Source organism: Hibiscus syriacus, unplaced genomic scaffold (genome assembly GCF_006381635.1).
Source record: "Hibiscus syriacus cultivar Baekdansim isolate YM2019G1 unplaced genomic scaffold, ASM638163v2 tig00002237_pilon, whole genome shotgun sequence".
Lineage (NCBI taxonomy): Eukaryota > Viridiplantae > Streptophyta > Magnoliopsida > Malvales > Malvaceae > Hibiscus > Hibiscus syriacus.
Genome location: NW_024061918.1, coordinates 894,772 through 912,186, shown reverse-complemented (window position 1 = coordinate 912,186; position 17,415 = coordinate 894,772). Strand labels below are relative to the sequence as shown.

Sequence of the window (17,415 nt, the reverse complement as noted above, 5' to 3'; positions counted from 1 at the left end):
CACTTCACCACAAGGAAAAGAAACATATGTGTTTCGGGCCTCCAATGATCAATTAATGTCGATATCAGTGCTGACATCACCTTAAATCTGCGAAGAAATGTCACTCTATATAATCCGGATCGTGAAAGATAATTACCATCCGCTGATGTGACTCTTCATTCGTCATTCCTCGATGACGAATGTCTCTTTCTTCTCGCTACAATTTAAAAATAAATAATACAATTAGATAAATAATTATTATTAATACTATAATTTTGTCAAAACTAAAATAAAATAAAACAAATTAAATTTATCGTAGTCAACTCGATCGACGAAATATGAACATCATCAAAACGTAACATTTTTTTTCTTGAGGTCATTTTAACACAATCTTCAACACAAAAGTTTTTGCTCTCAATAAAATATTTAATTCCAAGTAAAAAATCAATCCAACTCAAACATCTATTTATACTACTCTACCCAACGACTATAAACGGCTAGTTTTTTTTCAAATTGAAAATAACCGTTAGAACTCGTCACGTCGGTGTGACGAGTTCCATTGAATTTTTTCAAAAAAAATTTGCCCGGTCAACAACGGTAAATCCAATCAACAAATTCAAAATTATACCCGTTGTAACTCATCACACCGACGTGACGAGTTCCATCAGAAATAAAATATTACTTTTTCAATACTTTTAAAAATTCAAAAAAATATTATTTTTATTGAGACACATCATGCCCATAAGATATATTAAAATAATTTGGACTGTAGGACTCACGTGACATCTTTAAAAACATATATCTTATGAAACTCGTCACACCAGTATGACGAGATTTATGGTCAATGTAACATTCACCTTAGATCATAAAATAAATTTTCTGGATTATTTGACCAATTCAACCTATAAGTATTGGTGGTTAATTTTAAAATTTAAGATTGTGTCCATTTTTAAAGTTACCCTAGTATATATTTTCCATCCAAACTTTCCTCTATGGGTAAAGTAACCGAAACACGCAAGCTACCAGAAATTGCAAAAATGGAATTCAAGGAATACATTTTATGTTCTAATTTTTCTGGTGAATGTAACTTTTTTCACTTTCTAGTTTCTAATCTCTTTCCTAACTCGTACCAGATTTTTAAATCCACAATCGAGAGAGAAAAAGATATTATCTCCCAGCTCAAAGACAACTCTTTCTCACTTTCTCTCATTTCTATATCTGAATTCTGTTCAACAGTTGTATTTCAACTTGTTTTTAGAACCTTCTCATTTTGGATCCACTTCAAGGTTTAGATGTGAAAGCTAACTTCTCTCTGCAAAGAATTCCTCTCTCTCTCTTTTTTTTTGTTGGTTTTTGTGTTTGGTGAGAGGAAGAGTTCCGATCGGAGATGGCGGAGATTGCCGGCGAAGTGGCGGAGGTTACGAGGAATGCGAGGATTGAGTCGCCGGTGAGGGTGACTTCGACGACGTCGGGAGCACCTCCTCCTTTGACGGTGTCGGTTTCGTTTAAGAGAGTGGAGGGAAAGGTTCGTCGAGGAGCTGCTAGAACTAGCTTCGATGCGGATAATGAATTCATTACGTTGCTTCATGGATCGGATCCGGTGAAAGTAGAGCTTAATCGGTTGGAGAATGAAGTGAGAGGTAAGGAATGTGGCTCGAACTAGTTGTTTTTCGCCTAGAGTCGGTTCAGTTTAGCTGCTCTTAGTAAACAGTTAACGGTTTTTTTAGTAATTCGATTTTTTATTTTTACAGATAAGAACAGAGAATTGGGAGAAGCACAAACGGAAATTAAAGCATTAAGAATGTCTGAATGGCTCAGAGAAAAGGCTGTCGAAGAGGTTGTTGAATTATATATATATATCAGGATTAGTTTATATTATAAATCAATTAGTGAACACGCCTTAGTGATAGTGGTATTTAAAGTAGTATTTTTTTTGAAATATTTTAAAAATTTTCTTATTGTTGATTTATGTCCGATCTCAGTGGAAAGTCCGCTGTTTCTTTTTCTCCATGTTAATTGATATTCATTTCTTTTTTTGGGGGGGGGGGGTGGTTGTGGTAGGGGAATGAAAAATCAATTCGTTGAAGTTTAGAGATGATGGATTATTTTATAAAAAATATGAAACTGATGAAGAAGGACTTGTTTCCGATATTGCTCCTGCTCTTCAATCTTTTCTTGAAATATTCGTGGTGTCTGGACATCTGATTGGGGAGATGACCCTCCAAGAAGATGCTTGTGCCAGATACATCCCCTATTTGACACTTATTGCCAAGTCGGAGTAACATAATCTGTTTGTTGTTGATCCTGTATATTCTATTTGTAAATAGTTGTGCCTGCCTCTGTCTACAATGCTGATAGCAAATCTTTATTCCTTCTAATGGTTGGAAAGTTGTTTTCACGATCTATGAGAGATACAATTTCTTGTGCATAACTGTTCTTTCGAACTTGGGAATTTTTGTTTGGTGGAGTTCTCATCAGTGTTATTTATTACTTGGTAATTTTAGAAAGTCGGTGATGGGCTGTCTCATCTAACAGCATGAATCATTTTTTGATGCTTTATCCAACTTCATTTTCAGGTTTCCTCAAAATACCTGTTTGTTTGTATTTTAAACTTATAGATTATGACAAATTAATTTCATTTTCTGCATATGTTCAGTTACTTCCATTCCTTTTTGTTAGTGTTTGATTTGTAACCATTAAAGCTGTCACAAGGTTTCATGTCTACAACTACCTGTCATCTAGAACATGTGATGGTTTTCCTATTAGATCAAAATTTCTTCTTAAATTTAATTATCTGATGGGGTTTAGGTTAGTATGTGATCTCATGATTTATTTATCTTTGGCTTATGACTTAGTTTTCTACATGTTACATATGATCTCTAGTCTTGTTTGGGAAAATTCATGATCTTTATCTAATGAAGAGGTATTCAACACTTGCCAACACACTTGCATATATAAACTTTGTTTATGTAATTTATTAACCTTTGTTTGTAGTACTCAAATATAGGCTTTGTTTGGGAAAACTTATATTAACCTTTGTTTGCAGTAATTGAATATATAATATAAATTTTTGATAGTTTTCAGTGTTGGACACATCTGAATTTTTTTTATATCGATCATGACCGAAGAATTCTTGTGAACATTTTTTTATTACTGAGGTGAAAACTGAATTTGTTTTTTATATCTGGATTTTACTACAGCTCACTGATGAGATCTCAAAAATGGAGGAGAAGCTTAAACTGGCAGAATCTCTTCTGGAAAGCAAGGTATAGCTTTGAATTTTTTTCAAGCCATATTATTATTCTGATTCTATATTTAGTTCTTAAACATGTTTTCCAGAACCTTGAAATCAAGAAAATAAATGATGAGAAGAAGGCATCCATGGCTGCTCAGTTTGCTGCTGAGGCTACACTGCGGAGGGTTCATGCTGCTCAAAAGGATGATGATATGCCTCCAATTGAAGCCATTCTTGCACCCTTGGAGGCAGAGCTGAAGCTTGCTCGGGAAGAGGTATTTCTTGCTGCCATTCAACTGTTGGTTCTGTCTCACAATGGGAATTACAGACTGCTTTCTTAAACTTATATGCAATTGGTTATTTTCTCCTTGATTAGTTCTTTTGGTTCTCTGCAGATTGCAAAGCTTCAAGATGATAACAGAGCCCTTGATCGCCTAACTAAATCAAAAGAAGCAGCTTTACTTGATGCTGAAAGGACCGTACAGATTGCTTTGGCAAAAGCATCTATGGTAGATGATCTCCAAAATAAAAATCAGGAGTTAATGAAGCAGATAGAAATTTGCCAGGTATTCCCATAATTCTTTGCATTTCCTTTATCAGGTGCACCAGAATTGAGGTATATAAATTTTCTTCAATCTGTACACTATGCGATGAAGGAAGTCACATGTCTATGACCTGTCTATGGTAGGAAGAAAACAAAATTTTGGATAGAATGCATCGCCAAAAGGTTGCAGAGGTTGAAAAGCTTACACAAACAGTTAGGGAGCTGGAAGAGGCTGTTCTTGCTGGTGGTGCTGCTGCAAATGCAGTAAGGGATTACCAGCGGAAAGTTCAGGAGATGAATGTAATGTGCTAAGCCTTTAAATATCTGAGTTTTCCTGATTCCTTTTTGGTGATATTGTCTTAAATTTCTTCTCAAAATGAATGTTTGTTTTGGTGTTTTAGGAGGAAAGAAAAATTATTGATCGAGAGCTGGCACGTGCAAAAGTAAGTGCTAATAGAGTGGCCACAGTTGTTGCAAATGAGTGGAAAGATGCCAATGACAAAGTGATGCCTGTAAAACAATGGCTAGAAGAGCGGAGATTCTTGCAGGTTTTGGTGGATGGTTTCTCCATTGAATAAATCCATTAAAGTAGTAGTGTCTTTATTATGGACTTTTTTTCTTATAGGGAGAAATGCAGCAACTTCGTGACAAGCTTGCCATAACTGAGCGAACTGCAAAATCTGAAGCACAGTTGAAAGTAATAATCTGATTGCTACAATTACCATTCCGCTCTCTTTGTTGATGCTGTTGGTTTGGAATAAGAGATTTTATTTTAATTTTCTAGGAGAAATATCAATTGCGGCTCAGAGTTTTAGAAGACAGCTTGAGAGGATCTTCTAACAATGTTAGTCGCAGTACATCAGATGGAAGAAGTGTGAGCAATGGGCGTTCTAGGCGTCAGTCTCTTGGTGGAGTTGATAACTTCTCGAAATCTACACCCAATGGGGTTTTATCCAAGAGATCACCAGGCTCTCAATTGAGACCATCTTTCTCATCTATTACAGTATTGAAGCATGCTAAAGGAACATCCAAATCATTTGATGGTGGCACAAGATCATTAGATGGGGCGAAAGTGGTTCTAAATGGAGCAGGCTCAAATATTTCATTCAACCAGCTTTCTGAGGGAAAGGGTGAGGCACCGAGTGAGGAAAAACCTAATAATTTCCAGTCAGACGATGCAGAGGATAAGGTTCCAGGGGTATTGTATGATTTGTTGCAAAAAGAGGTCATAGCTTTGAGGAAAGCTGGTCACGAGAAAGACCTTAGCCTTAAGGATAAGGATGAAGCGATTGAGGTTGATACTCATGTTCTTTCAGTCCAAAACTATTTTAATCTATCTTACTGGATAATGCCCTAATAATCCTTGTGTTTTTCAGATGCTCGCTAAGAAGGTGGAAACATTGACAAAGGCAATGGAAGTTGAGGCTAAAAGGATGAGAAGAGAAGTAGCTTCTATGGAGAAAGAGTTTGCTTCAATGCGTGTGGAGAAAGAACATGAAAATCGGGCCAAGCGGTTTGGAAATTCCAAGGGGTCTGCTGCTCAGCTTCTTGCTGGAAGGTATTATCCTTTTGATGGTTTTTTAGCTTTTAACATTCCTTATTTTCTATAATGCTTTAATAAGCTAAAATTAGTCGAACTGTTTGTGTTAAAATATTCAGAGAACCGAACAAGTTAAATCCTCAATATATTCTACAAATTTGGTTTGAAATCCCAACATTTATTAGTTACACAAATTTGTAATTATTATATATTTTTTGTCTAATTCTTCCAACACTTACCCCTAGTTGGTTTGAAGATGTCTTCCATACCCAGTTGCAAGTCAAGTAATCAGACTGCCCCTTGTTGATTTCCCTTTTTAGGAAATCTGCTTATTGTTCTCGAGTAGGGATGTATAGAAAACATACAAGTCCTTCCTCTAGCTTTCATTTGACGTAGTGGCGGATCCAGAATTTTAAGAATGAGGTCCAAAATTTTAATTTTCTTTTTTTAAAAATAATGGGTATGGAGAAATTTTTATTTTTTTCCATATTTCTTTAACATATTATACTAAATTTCACTTTTTTCCTAAATAATGGGATGCACTTGGCCCCCTAGGGGGCTTTTAGTGCATCCACCCCTGCTTTGACGAAGTGTCATTATCCTTCAATGTTTTCTTTTTCCGGTCATGTTGAACCAGCTTATAAGCTATACTTATCTCATCTTTGTTGTCCCTGTATTTAGAAACCTTTAGGTCCCCTGGTAATCTCTCTAACCATAACAACTTGCTTGTTGCAAGAGTCTATGTTTCTCAGACTCTTCTTCTTTTTTTCTTGAAATATTGTCCTACACATAGTTGGGCATGAGAATTGGGATACTAAAAAGATCGGACATCTCTGCATCGAACACACACCCAAGTCTGAGTAACAGCCAATAGTTGTTGCTCTAATTCAGCCCCGTCAGTGTTTTTTTGTCTGATAGGATTCATTGTAATTTATTCAGTACTTCATATCGCAGTGATTAAATTCAAAATGAATCCACTTGTTAATTATGTTTAATATTCGCCTAATTGATCTCCTATGATTTGCTTGACTGAATTTTGAGACCTGTAATCGATAAATGCCGACATGTTAGTTTGCTTTTCCTTGGTTTCATGGTTAGTATATTGTCCAAAAAGAAATACCGACATTCAATAGAACTGAAAATTTCTCAAATTTATGCAGAAATGTATCTCGAATTGGGTTAACGCGCAGCACACAATGAAAACAAAATTCCAGTCGAAGCAGCAACAAGAACTAAATTTGCATAGGTCTCCTCAGTACATTGCCTTATTTATTATATATTACCTCCCTGGTGATTGGTTATAAGGATTATAACTTCTCTTATTTATGAAGAAATCGGTTATCGGTATGCTTCTGAAAATGCTTATTCCTCTGCCTAGATGTAAGCTAAAGAAAGGAAATATCGACTCTAAGCTAACCTTTTTGGCAGGTTTTTCCTTGGGGGACTGTCCAGTAGCTACGGATGTGTTTGTATAGGTTACTTCAATGGCTTTTTTTCCCTGTTTTCTTTTTTGAGAGTTCATCATATTTGTTATATCAATCTGCGGATAAGTTGTTAATTTGTGTTTATAGTTTGAATATAAGGTGTATGCTTCTACCTAAATAAATCAAGTTGAGCTCAATAAATTATTTAGTTTTCAAAAGCACGCCTAAGGCGCCAGGTGTAGATGGGCTCGAAGTAAAATGCCTTTAAAAAGACAAGTGCAACGCACAACGAGAAGCCCTCTCAAGCACACGCTTTGGGGGCTTTTCTACGTAGGCACTAGGCACACGCTTCTATCGCTTTAGGGATAAAAGGGGTGTTTTGTTGCTCTCGTGCATCTTCCACCAGAAACATAATATGTATGTAGTATGTTATGATTGAGACTAGAAAGAGATAATATACATAAAAATAAAAGAAGAAGAAGAAGAAGAAAGGAATTCATGACATTGCGTGCAAGCCCTCTCAAGCACACGCTTTGGGGGCTTTTCTACAGAGGTACTAGGTACACGCTTCTATCGCCTTAGGGATTAAAGGTTGTTGATTTTTGGCAGGTTGTGTGCAAGCCTACTACCCTACCTCCCCCTTACCCCATTGCATATGGGAATAAGGTTTTGTTGCTGTTGTTGCTAGGGAAGGTTTTGAAGCTAAGGGGTGAGCCGTGGGCTCTGTTTGGTACTGGTTTGGATTGGAGCATTATTAGTTGTAAGTGGATTTGAAACAAAATTAGTGTTCCAAGAGATAAGGTGAAATGGCATAGGTTTATTTGGTTTCCTTCTCATGTATGGAAGCTTTCTATCATTGTTTGGATGGCTATATTAGATAGATTACCTACTAAGGACAAGCTGGTTCGGTTTGGGATTATTGTTGACAGTCTATGTGTTTTGTGTGGTGATGGTATGGAATCCTGAAGTCATCTCTTTGTTGAGTGCTCGTTTTCCAGGGAGTTTGGAGGCAGATTCTGAGTGTTTGCAGATTGCATCGCAGGGATTTGTGTTGGGATGAGTTTCTTGGGGCGATTGATAATTTGAAGAGTGTTTCTCTTCTTGTCCATATTCTTAAGTTGGCTTGGACATCATTTTTGTATTGCATATGGGAGGAGCCTAATCATCGCTTGTTTAGGTCTAATAGTCGCGCTATTAATTCAATTGTTGAATGTGTTAAAGAATTGGTTAGGATAAAATTGAGCAGGTTACCTATAAACAGGGCTGATAGAGTCTATATAACTCTATGTATTGATTAGGGATGGTAAAGGCGGGGCGTGTCGGGTTTTTGGCCGGCCCGACCAAAACATATACCTAAACCTGAATATTTTAATTTTTTAAAATAATATATTTTATAATAATATATTTATAATTGTTTATTATATTTTAAATGGTTAAATTAATTTATTTTAATAATATAAAAAAATTAATATATATATATAATAATAATAATAATCCGGTCGGTGATTTTTCGTCTTAAACCCGACCTAATCCCGTCCCAAAATTTTATAGAATCCACCCAGCCCAAGCCCCAAATTTTATATAAAAAACTCACCCCTATAAAGTCGAGTTGGGTTGAGACTCATCAAATTCAGGTATTTTGACCCTCCCTAATATTGATTGGGGTATTTTTGTAAGGGTTGGTTTTGTCTGTTGGGAAGGCTGGTATTGTTTTTGTTAGTTTTGTTGAGGTGCTATTGTAGCAGCTTTGCTGTTTTCTTTTGAACAATATATTGCATGAAACTTATCCAAAAAAAAAAAAAAAACACGAGCCACATTAATGGCAGGAATTAAAGCATTGTTCTAGAGAATACACAAGTTTCATTAATGTATAATACATGAATCCAATTGTATATTAATGGCAGGAGTTAAATGCATGAATCTAGTGGTATATTAATGGCATGAGTTAAATGCATCTCATCTAAGTTAATCAAAAAGTAGAAATGTAGGCCTTTTGGCAGGACCAAATTGTCAAAATATGTGAAATGTAGGGTGTGAATATAATTAACTTTAAAATAGTAAAACATTGAATAAAAAAGTCATCTCGTCACGAAAGGCCTTCGCCCTGTGCCTCGTGTTGGGCCAGCGTGTTTTAAAAAAATAAGATAAATTGTTAATATCCAAACATGCATTTTTCTTATTATTAATATGTACATTATCATCCTCAAAAATATTTTTAAACCACATAAGCATAACAAACCCAGTGAAATACAATATGCTTCAACTAATTTTTTTTCTCGGAAAGAGCGTACTCCAAAGTAAAGAATCACTTTGACTTGCATCCTCCTTTTCGATTTCTTCTTGACAGAAAATGTTATGTTGATTTGGCATATAAAATTTTGTTATTCGACTATGAAAACTAAACAAAACTTTATTTGGCATAAAACTTCCCGTTAACCAGAGTTGTAAATGTTGAGGTATACATTTGTATCGCCATGGGAACAAGTTGTAAAGTGCATAAAAGAGGGCGATGGGGTTAATAGGCATAAGTTATAGCTTCTTTGAGATTAAAAACTCAGTCACAAGGGAACCTATTTTCAATACGAAATCAGCGAAAGGAAAATCAAAAGGTTGCCTGAAATTTGTGATGTGCTCGTTCAAAAGCAATCACTGATTTGCTGTATGAAATTTGAGGGCATTTTTAATGAAAATGAATATGTTATTCACGTTTAGGTGATCAAAAAGGAGTTGGTTAAAATTTTGAGGTCCAGTAATCGATAGCGAGAGTGGTGAGAAGGGGCAACAATGAAGAATTTTAATCAGACTCAATGATTAAATTGATATTATATTTTAGTTAGAGTCAAATTGATATTTTATCAAAATTTAAGGATTAAATTAGTATCTATAAAAATTTAAAAGTCATATCGATCCCTTTTCATTAATACGTCAAATCATTAAAATAATGATGTGTAACGTTGTAATAATCAAAATGTTATAATTCAATAATGTATGTGACTAAATCATTTATTTTTAATTTAATGACCAAAAGTTAATATATATATGAAACAAAGTGATTATTTTGGTATTTATCCTTTATTCTATTCTAATAATAAAAATAAAGTGTCTAAATTATATTTAAAATTGACTTTTGGGCACGAATCGAGCGGCCTAAGTAGTAAAAGAATTGTTGTTATTTCTTGAGATCCTGGGTTTGAGCACGAGGAATGCCATAGATGCAAACGTTCAATGTTAAATTGTTAAAATTATTTTTGAATCGATATTATCTTGTATTTACTCCTAGATTAATAAAAAATTGACTTTTGGTCTCTCAATAATTTTTTTCGTTAAAAATAAGTGTCTAATATTTTTATATTATAATTTTAAGTATCAACTGTTGAAAAATCGTTAAGTAACAATTATTATATTTATATATTTTAAAAAATATTATTCAAAAATATTTTTTTTAAACATGTCGCATGTTACCTACCGTTTTTTAACGGTGAAAACTTAAAAGTAGTAGAAAAATATTAATTGTTTATTTTCAACGAAAAATTATATGGTAATCAGAAATTAATTTTAAATATAGTTTTAGAACTATTTTTATATTAAGCCTTTTAAAAATACAAGCTTTAGCTTAGGCTCTTTTTTTTTTAAATCATATCAAACCCCAATCTCTTCTTTGGGTCTCTTTCTGTAAATTTCGATCTGGCGAAGGAATGATATCTTCTCTCCTCTCCGATTTGGGGATTTGATATATTGTTAAAGAATCCGCCATGATAGTGGCTACGTTGCAAAAGCAGCAGCAACAGAATAAACATGCGGTTGCAGCGACAGCTACGGCGGGGGCTACAAATACATCGGCCGAAGAAGAGACCTTGAAGAGGAACACAGATTGCGTTTACTTTCTTGCCTCACCTTTAACCTGCAAAAAGGTTCCTTTTTTGAAAAGGGTTTTAGGGTTTCAAATAAGATCTTGTTTTTTTGGGGATCTTGATTTTATACTTCAATTAACGTTTCAGGTTTACCCATCTATTTTCCTTTATTTTAACGACTCTTTGTTTAGTTGTTTATGTAACTTTGGGTGAAAAATATATGTTGATTTTAGTTGGAAAGTGAACTTTTTTTTAGCGCCTTTTAGGTTAGATCTTGAGTAAAATCCTCCGTGCATTTCATCAGGAAATGTAATGAATCTTTCCCTTGATGTTCCTTTTAGGTTCATGAAAATTATTGCTTTTGTTTCAAAATTTATGCCATTAAATGTGTGTAATCATCTTATTTTCTGCATCATTTTTGTTTAAAATAACCAATTAATTTTAGATAGTGTAAAGTTGTGCTATGATTAATTTCTAAAATGCAATGGACGTATCTGATGTATTGCAATGCATTTTTTTCTGTCATCAATAGTCTTTGGATTCTGTTAGATTCATTCTCTTTTTTGTGCCAATAGGGAAGTGAATGCGAATATCGCCATAGCGAATATGCTCGGATTAACCCAAGGGATTGTTATTACTGGCTGAATGGTAATTGCATGAACCAGAACTGCGGATTTCGGCATCCTGTGAGTTTCTTCACTTCTCTTTCACCATCAGTATCGATATTGTTATGTGCTAGTTTTAATAGTTGTTTGTTTTGATGCTGTCTTTTCAGCCCCTTGATGGTTTCCTGGGAACCCAAGTAGCAGCTCCAGCTGCTTCTTCCATGCCTTCGTCACATATCTCTGTGACACCAACGCCAACTGCTTATAACCAGGGTGTTTCTTACAATCCCAGAAAACAAGCAGTGCCATGTGTTTTCTTCCAAAAGGGGCTTTGCTTAAAAGGTGACTGGTGTGCTTTTCTGCATGGTCCAAGTACGAGTAATAAATCCCCTCAGCCAGCTGCATTGCATGGTACAAGTGTGAGTAATAATGTTCCTCAGCCAGCTGCAAATATCACTGCTACCGAACCTAATTCTTATCAGAAGACTTTTGGTGCTGCTGAATCATCTCAGTTGCACAAGTTTCTCCCAACTAATGTTTCAAAGACAGTTGGAGTACATCCTGAAGGTAAACCTGCCCCGAAAGTTGGAGCTGCTTCGACTAGGAATGATACTACTGTTGGGAGAAGTGTGCCACATCCGTCCGGCATGGATGAGGAACTTCCTCAACGTAAAGGAACATACACTACCTCAGTTGTAAATGGTAGTGCCATGGGTCGTTCCAATCGCTTGCATCAACTCCATGTTTCAGATGAACCGAGTTGTCATGATGGTAAGGAGACTGACGAATTTTTGAGGGAGTCCTCTCCTGGTTTTGATGTTATTGTGGATGATGAACATGGAGATTCTGATTTCTACCACAGTGAAGAGAGATATGGAGGTGCAAGAGGACATGCGGGAAGGAATGTGAATGAGTATGACATTGGTCATGCTACTAATTATGATGCCATAGTTGATGTTGACCGAGATATGTTTCTTGATGGGCCTGGCTATGATTCATTGGACCATGTGCAAGGGAACTATGGATGGAACCAACGGAGAGCTTCATCTGAGAGGATATCTCTGGGACCTTCCACTCTTGAAAGAAGAGGCTACACCAGAGTTCATAGTCCTGATCGTGTTGAGGAGTCAGACCTAAGGCATCGATTATCTAAGCATAGGCGGGTTAATGGCCTGAGGTCTGTTTTCAATCAGGATCATGCCCTAGAAAACCATGAAAGGGAGGAAAATTACTGTGATTCTCTCAGAGACACACATCATTTTAGTAGTCGTCTTCGGGGTAGAATAAAGCTTCCAGGAAGATCTTTAGGTAATGGGACTGACTCATGTTCTGAAAGACGGATAGAAAGGGAGCGAAACTGTGGTCGACTCTCACCAGGAAAGCCACATACTACCTCCCGCCAGGGGAGGCTTCGTGACAGGATAAAAGTAAGGGTGGAAGGGGAATACAACAATAAAGATGGTCGAAGGTTTGGGGGTTCAAGAATAGGACGAGAAATAATGGATGAGATGAATGCTGATTTTGCTGGTCCAAAACGGCTTGCAGAGCTGAAAGTTTGTAAGAATACTGATAATGAACTCCTTTCTCTTGGAAAGAGGAAGAGCATAGAGGGTCGTCAACAAACCGAAGGTGATATTTCATTTGATGGCCCAAAGTCTCTTAGAGAGATTCTGAAGAGAAAGAGGCAATCTGAACCTACAGCTTCTGGAAGTGGAATAGCATCGGTACACAAAGATGTTAACCAGAAACAAAGCAAAGAAAGCTTGAATGGCAGCTCCACTAACACAGTAGTTTCATTGACACTGGAGGAGGCCAACAGAAAGGATCAATCCAAGTCTACATCTGCAGACATTGGCACTGCAGAAGCTGCTCATGGCAAATCTCCTCAACTAAACATACACAAGCTTGAGAATGAGGACGGGACAATTGGGGACGTGACAACAGAAAATCACAATCATGATGCAGATGACCAGGGGGATGAAGGCGAGTATAATTATGAGGAGGGTGATGAAGGGGAGTATAACTACGAGGGTGAAAATGCAGACCCCGAAGAGGAATACATAGAGGAGGAAGACGGCGAGGACTTTGAAAAGAAGCTCGGTGTCATGTATTTGTGAGCAGTGGGGAAATATGGAGATGGTGAGATAAACTACTTGCAGCATTTCCATCTGATGAAGTAAGGTAGATAATATTGGAATCTTCATTGTAGAAGTAGGGGTCAGTAAGTTTTGTTATGTTCTCATTATATTTATGGGGGATGATGATTCATATGTTTTTGAGGCCTTTTAATGTGCCTAGCAGTTGAACTTTAGAATGTCCTAGCTGCAGCTATAGCTGCAAAGTTATAAAGAAAATAAGGAAATTTTTTAAAATCTCCATTTCTTTATTTTATTACTTTCACAGCCAACTTGCTCCAGTTTTGTTATTTCTGTTGGTTTCTTGTCAAGTAAACTTGGTCGCTAAAGTTATGTGCTAAATGATTTTTAAAACCCAACCGGAAGTCCTCTTCAACTTTAACAAAATAAATTGGAAATGAAGTCTTTTCCTTTAAAAAGAAAGTCAATCAACATATAATCTTAAAATGGTCGAAAAGTTTTTACCATATATATCATACCCATACGTTTGAAAAATATGCCCAAAATATCGTTGAGCTTTTTAGTCAGTGACTTTTTGAATATTATAAAATTGTCATTGAACTTCTCAAATGATTACAAAATGGTCATCTCAATTTATCAGTTTGTTAGAAAATATCTTTAAATTTATCAAATTATCATAAAATTATCCTTAGACTTATCAAAATTTATTACTATTTTAACGTTGAAGGGCACCGTTTTATAAGCGCTTAGGAAGGTTAAGGATTATTTTGAAATATTTGAAAAGAGTTTGAGCAAAATATCATTTATGCATACTTTAGTGGCCTATTGTCTACTTTATCCTATTCCACCACCTCTTCTTTCATGCAACTCTTTTCGACGCTCTACCGTTTTAGATTTCCTAACTTCCCCCTAATCTTTTTTCTCACCGGAAAATGATAAACATCGGCAATTTTACGACGTTCGTATTCGTCGGACTTTTGATCCTCAATTGTCTTTCATGTGTTAGATCTGACGCTTCCGATCACCGTTACAAAGACGGTGAACTTGTCCCTCTTTACGCCAACAAGGTTGGCCTTTCTACAACCCCAGGTAGTCCTATCATTTCATGTTTCTATTTGACAACGATTGAGTTTAGATCTGAAAGTTGTTTATCGTTCGCATACCGAATCGTAATGCTTTTTTTTCATTTCGTGATTTCGTTTTTGGAACATTTAAATTAGCTTAAACTGAATTCGAAGCTCATCGCGTTTGGCATTTTGTTTGGTTTTTCCCCTTTAAATTACTAGTTTTTTTTTTTTTAATTTGGTTTGTTTGTTTCCAGTGAAACCTATCGCTACGCTACTTTGATCTGCCATTCTGTTCTCGAGGCTCCTTTTTTGCTTTTAATTTTTTGTTAAATTTGTTTATCATAACCAATTTAATTTCGATTTCATTAAAATGTTATAATTTCCCGATGGAATTTAGATATTGTAACGGAGAAGAAAGAAGCTTTAGGTGAGGTTTTGAATGGAGATCGACTTGTCAGTGCTCCTTATAAATTGAATTTTAAAGAGGAAAGAGATTCTTCTGTTGTTTGTACGAAGAAGCTCTGGAAAGAAGAGGTTGCGTATTTTCGAAAGGCTGTTGACAAGTCAAGGACTATTATTTCCAAATGTATTATGATGATTTGCCAATCTGGGGTTTTATTGGAAAAGTTGATAAGGAAGGCAAAACTGATCCGAGGGAGTACAAGTATTTCTTTTTCAAGCATATCCAATTTGATGTCCTTTATAACAAAGACCGTTTTACTGAGGTCAATGCAAGGATGGATCCTCATTCGCTTGCCGACTTGACCGAGGATAAGGAAGTCGGTGCCGAGTTTATGTATTATATGAAATGGAAGGAAACTGATACTCCTTTCGGGAAGAGGATGGACAAGTACTACATGTCTTCTTCTTTGCCACATCATTTGGAGATTCATTGGTTCTCCTTTTGACTGGTTTCCTTGCAACGATTCTCATTCGAGTCTTGAAGAATGATTTCATTAAGTGAGACCTATCATCTATTTGTACATTTTCTCATATTTTTTGTTTTTTCTCTTTTGTTGTTGGTTTCTGTAAATGTTTGATCTGTTATGGAAGGTATGGCCAAGACGAAGCAGCAGCTGATGATCAAGAGGAAACTGGATGGAAGCATATTCATGGAGATGAATTCGATTCCCAAAGTGCAGATCTTTATTTGCTTCTTATCTTGGATCTGGAACACAGCTGTTTACTTTGTATGGATCCCACTATTTGGTATTTATGTTTCTTAAGATTTGTGAACTAGAGCTATCACTTTGTGATCTATAGTCATAGAAAGATGTTCCTCTTATCTAATTTCTTCTGAACCTCTGTATGATTACCAGAACGGTCTTCATTTTCATGCTTGCATTGGTTGGTGTCTTTTATCCTTACAATCGAGGTGCTCTATTCACTACCCTGATGCTCATATATGCACTTACATCAGGAATTGCAGGATATACTGCAACTTCTTTCTACTGTCAGCTTGAAGGAAACAACTGGGTAGGTATAGATGAAGTTTATCTGCTAGTTTGAAATGTTAAATGTGATGCTGCTATAATTTCGGCTGGGCTAATGTGTTTATATCATTTCTTTGAATGACAGGTTAGGAATCTGTTTTTGACTGGCTGCCTTTTCTGTGATCCGTTGTTTCTAACGTTCTGCTTCCTTAACACGTTTGCTATTGTATACAGTGCAACTGCGGTGCTACCTTTTGGAACTATTGTAGTAATAGTCCTTATATGGACAATAGTGACATCTCCATTGCTTGTTCTGGGTGGGATTGCTGGCAAAAATAGCAAGGCTGAGTTCCAAGCTCCGTGCCACACCACAAAATATCCTCGAGAGATTCCACCATTGCCTTGGTACAGCAGTGTCATTCCTCAGATGGCAACGGCCGGATTTCTTCCATTTAGTGCTATCTATATCGAATGTTCAAAAAAAAAAGTGCTATCTATATCGAGCTTTACTACATTTTCGCTAGTGTCTGGGGCCACAGGATCTATACCATATACAGCATCTTGTTTATTGTCTTCATCATCCTTCCGATTGTTACTGCTTTTATAACCGTGGCTTTGACATTCCCATCTCGCTGCTGAAGATCATGAATGGTGGTGGAGGTACACAAGTTCTCTAATTCTGCATTCACCTGTCTGTTGCTTTTCAGCCTTGTACTTGGTAAAATATCATAAAATTTGTTACAGGTCTTTCATCTGTGGCGGATCAACCGGTGTCTTTATCTACGCTTACTGCTTGTATTATTACTACGCTCAATCCGACATGTCTGGCTTTATGCAAACCTCGTCTTTCTTTGGTTATATGGCCTGCATCTGCTATGGATTCTTCCTCATTCTCGGGACAGTTGGTTTCCGCGCCTCGCTACTCTTTGTTTGTCCTATATACGGGTCTATCACATAGTATTAAATTGAGGTCGTAACGTAGTGTAACAGATGTATCGTAACGTTTTTCAAGGTCACCGTGACAACGCAAACCACAACCGCAACATAAAATATAGTTATATTTAAGGAAAAAATCACGCCGTATCATCGCAACACTCACAACCGCAATTTAGTAGTATGGTCTATCAAGTGCGAGTAACAACAGGTTTTATTTAATTTCCATCCTGATTTGGACCGTAGTAGAGGGAGAAAAACAACAATTAAAGAGTAATAAAGCTGAACAGATGATTAGTAACGAAGATCAAACATGGCTACTTTTCTTGTAAGTTCTATTATTAGCCCTAAGCTGTTCAAAATATGTAATACTTAACTAAAATAAAATATTATAAAACTATGGTCCTGCATCACATCCATTTGTCAGAAAATTTTCTTTGATTTTCGGTAGATTTTGCTAGAAAATTGCGTCGATGAGATTAACTTGTAGGCCTCATCTGTTTTTAATATTTGGGCTCTACTGTTTAAACACCATGAGACAGACTTGTTCAGGTTGTTGTTATGCTTACACTTTTCTTTTTTTTTGAAAGAACCTTTTATCATTTTACTTGAGAAGATCCATTCTTTTAGCAGCTACTTTTATGTTACTATAAATGTTTATATCTATAAAACAATTATTTTCTCTGAAGGTAATTTCTTCCTTTTTTT

The 17,415-nt window shown here is 36.1% G+C and overlaps 2 protein-coding genes and 1 pseudogene across 5 annotated transcripts; all 3 read left to right on the top strand.

The window, feature by feature from the left end:
* The first annotated feature begins 1,182 nt into the window (after nt 1–1,182).
* On the top strand, nt 1,183–6,928 carry LOC120141666 (microtubule-associated protein 70-2-like). Of its 3 annotated transcripts, none has more exons than XR_005517789.1 (12): nt 1,183–1,619; nt 1,731–1,816; nt 3,180–3,245; nt 3,319–3,489; nt 3,610–3,780; nt 3,903–4,058; nt 4,160–4,306; nt 4,384–4,455; nt 4,543–5,052; nt 5,135–5,316; nt 6,459–6,642; nt 6,727–6,928. XR_005517789.1 is itself a non-coding variant. In XM_039156472.1 (12 exons), exons 1-11 carry the CDS (start codon nt 1,367–1,369, stop codon nt 6,496–6,498), a joined length of 1,854 nt encoding a protein of 617 aa, XP_039012403.1. In that variant the 5' UTR covers nt 1,183–1,366; the 3' UTR covers nt 6,499–6,544; nt 6,727–6,928. The 3 variants fall into 3 exon arrangements, 2 of the variants coding, with proteins under 2 accessions (XP_039012403.1, XP_039012395.1); XM_039156472.1 differs by having other exon boundaries at nt 6,459–6,544; XM_039156464.1 differs by having other exon boundaries at nt 6,459–6,928.
* Nucleotides 6,929–10,349: 3,421 nt separating this feature from the next.
* LOC120141649 (zinc finger CCCH domain-containing protein 17-like) lies at nt 10,350–13,485 on the top strand. 2 transcript variants are annotated; one of them, XM_039156459.1, is made up of 5 exons: nt 10,350–10,633; nt 11,149–11,259; nt 11,349–11,576; nt 11,619–13,089; nt 13,141–13,485. In XM_039156459.1, the coding sequence occupies exons 1-5, from the start codon at nt 10,475–10,477 to the stop codon at nt 13,293–13,295; spliced, it is 2,124 nt and encodes a 707-aa protein (XP_039012390.1). In that variant the 5' UTR covers nt 10,350–10,474; the 3' UTR covers nt 13,296–13,485. The 2 variants fall into 2 exon arrangements, with proteins under 2 accessions (XP_039012390.1, XP_039012387.1); XM_039156456.1 differs by having other exon boundaries at nt 10,351–10,633; nt 11,619–13,484.
* Nucleotides 13,486–14,171: 686 nt separating this feature from the next.
* Nucleotides 14,172–16,972, top strand: LOC120139074 (annotated as a pseudogene).
* The last annotated feature ends 443 nt before the right edge of the window (nt 16,973–17,415 follow it).

Excerpts from the sequence above, each read along its gene's own strand:
- LOC120141649 (XM_039156456.1), top strand. The coding sequence starts at position 10,475 with ATGATAGTGGCTACGTTGCAAAAGCAGCAGCAACAGAATAAACATGCG. Across the intron at positions 11,260-11,348 it reads ACTGCGGATTTCGGCATCCT|CCCCTTGATGGTTTCCTGGG; the intron begins GTGAGTTTCTTC and ends CTGTCTTTTCAG. Across the intron at positions 11,577-11,618 it reads GTAATAAATCCCCTCAGCCA|CCAGCTGCAAATATCACTGC; the intron begins GCTGCATTGCAT and ends AATGTTCCTCAG.
- LOC120141666 (XM_039156472.1), top strand. The coding sequence starts at position 1,367 with ATGGCGGAGATTGCCGGCGAAGTGGCGGAGGTTACGAGGAATGCGAGG. Across the intron at positions 4,059-4,159 it reads GGAAAGTTCAGGAGATGAAT|GAGGAAAGAAAAATTATTGA; the intron begins GTAATGTGCTAA and ends TTGGTGTTTTAG. Across the intron at positions 4,456-4,542 it reads AATCTGAAGCACAGTTGAAA|GAGAAATATCAATTGCGGCT; the intron begins GTAATAATCTGA and ends TTAATTTTCTAG.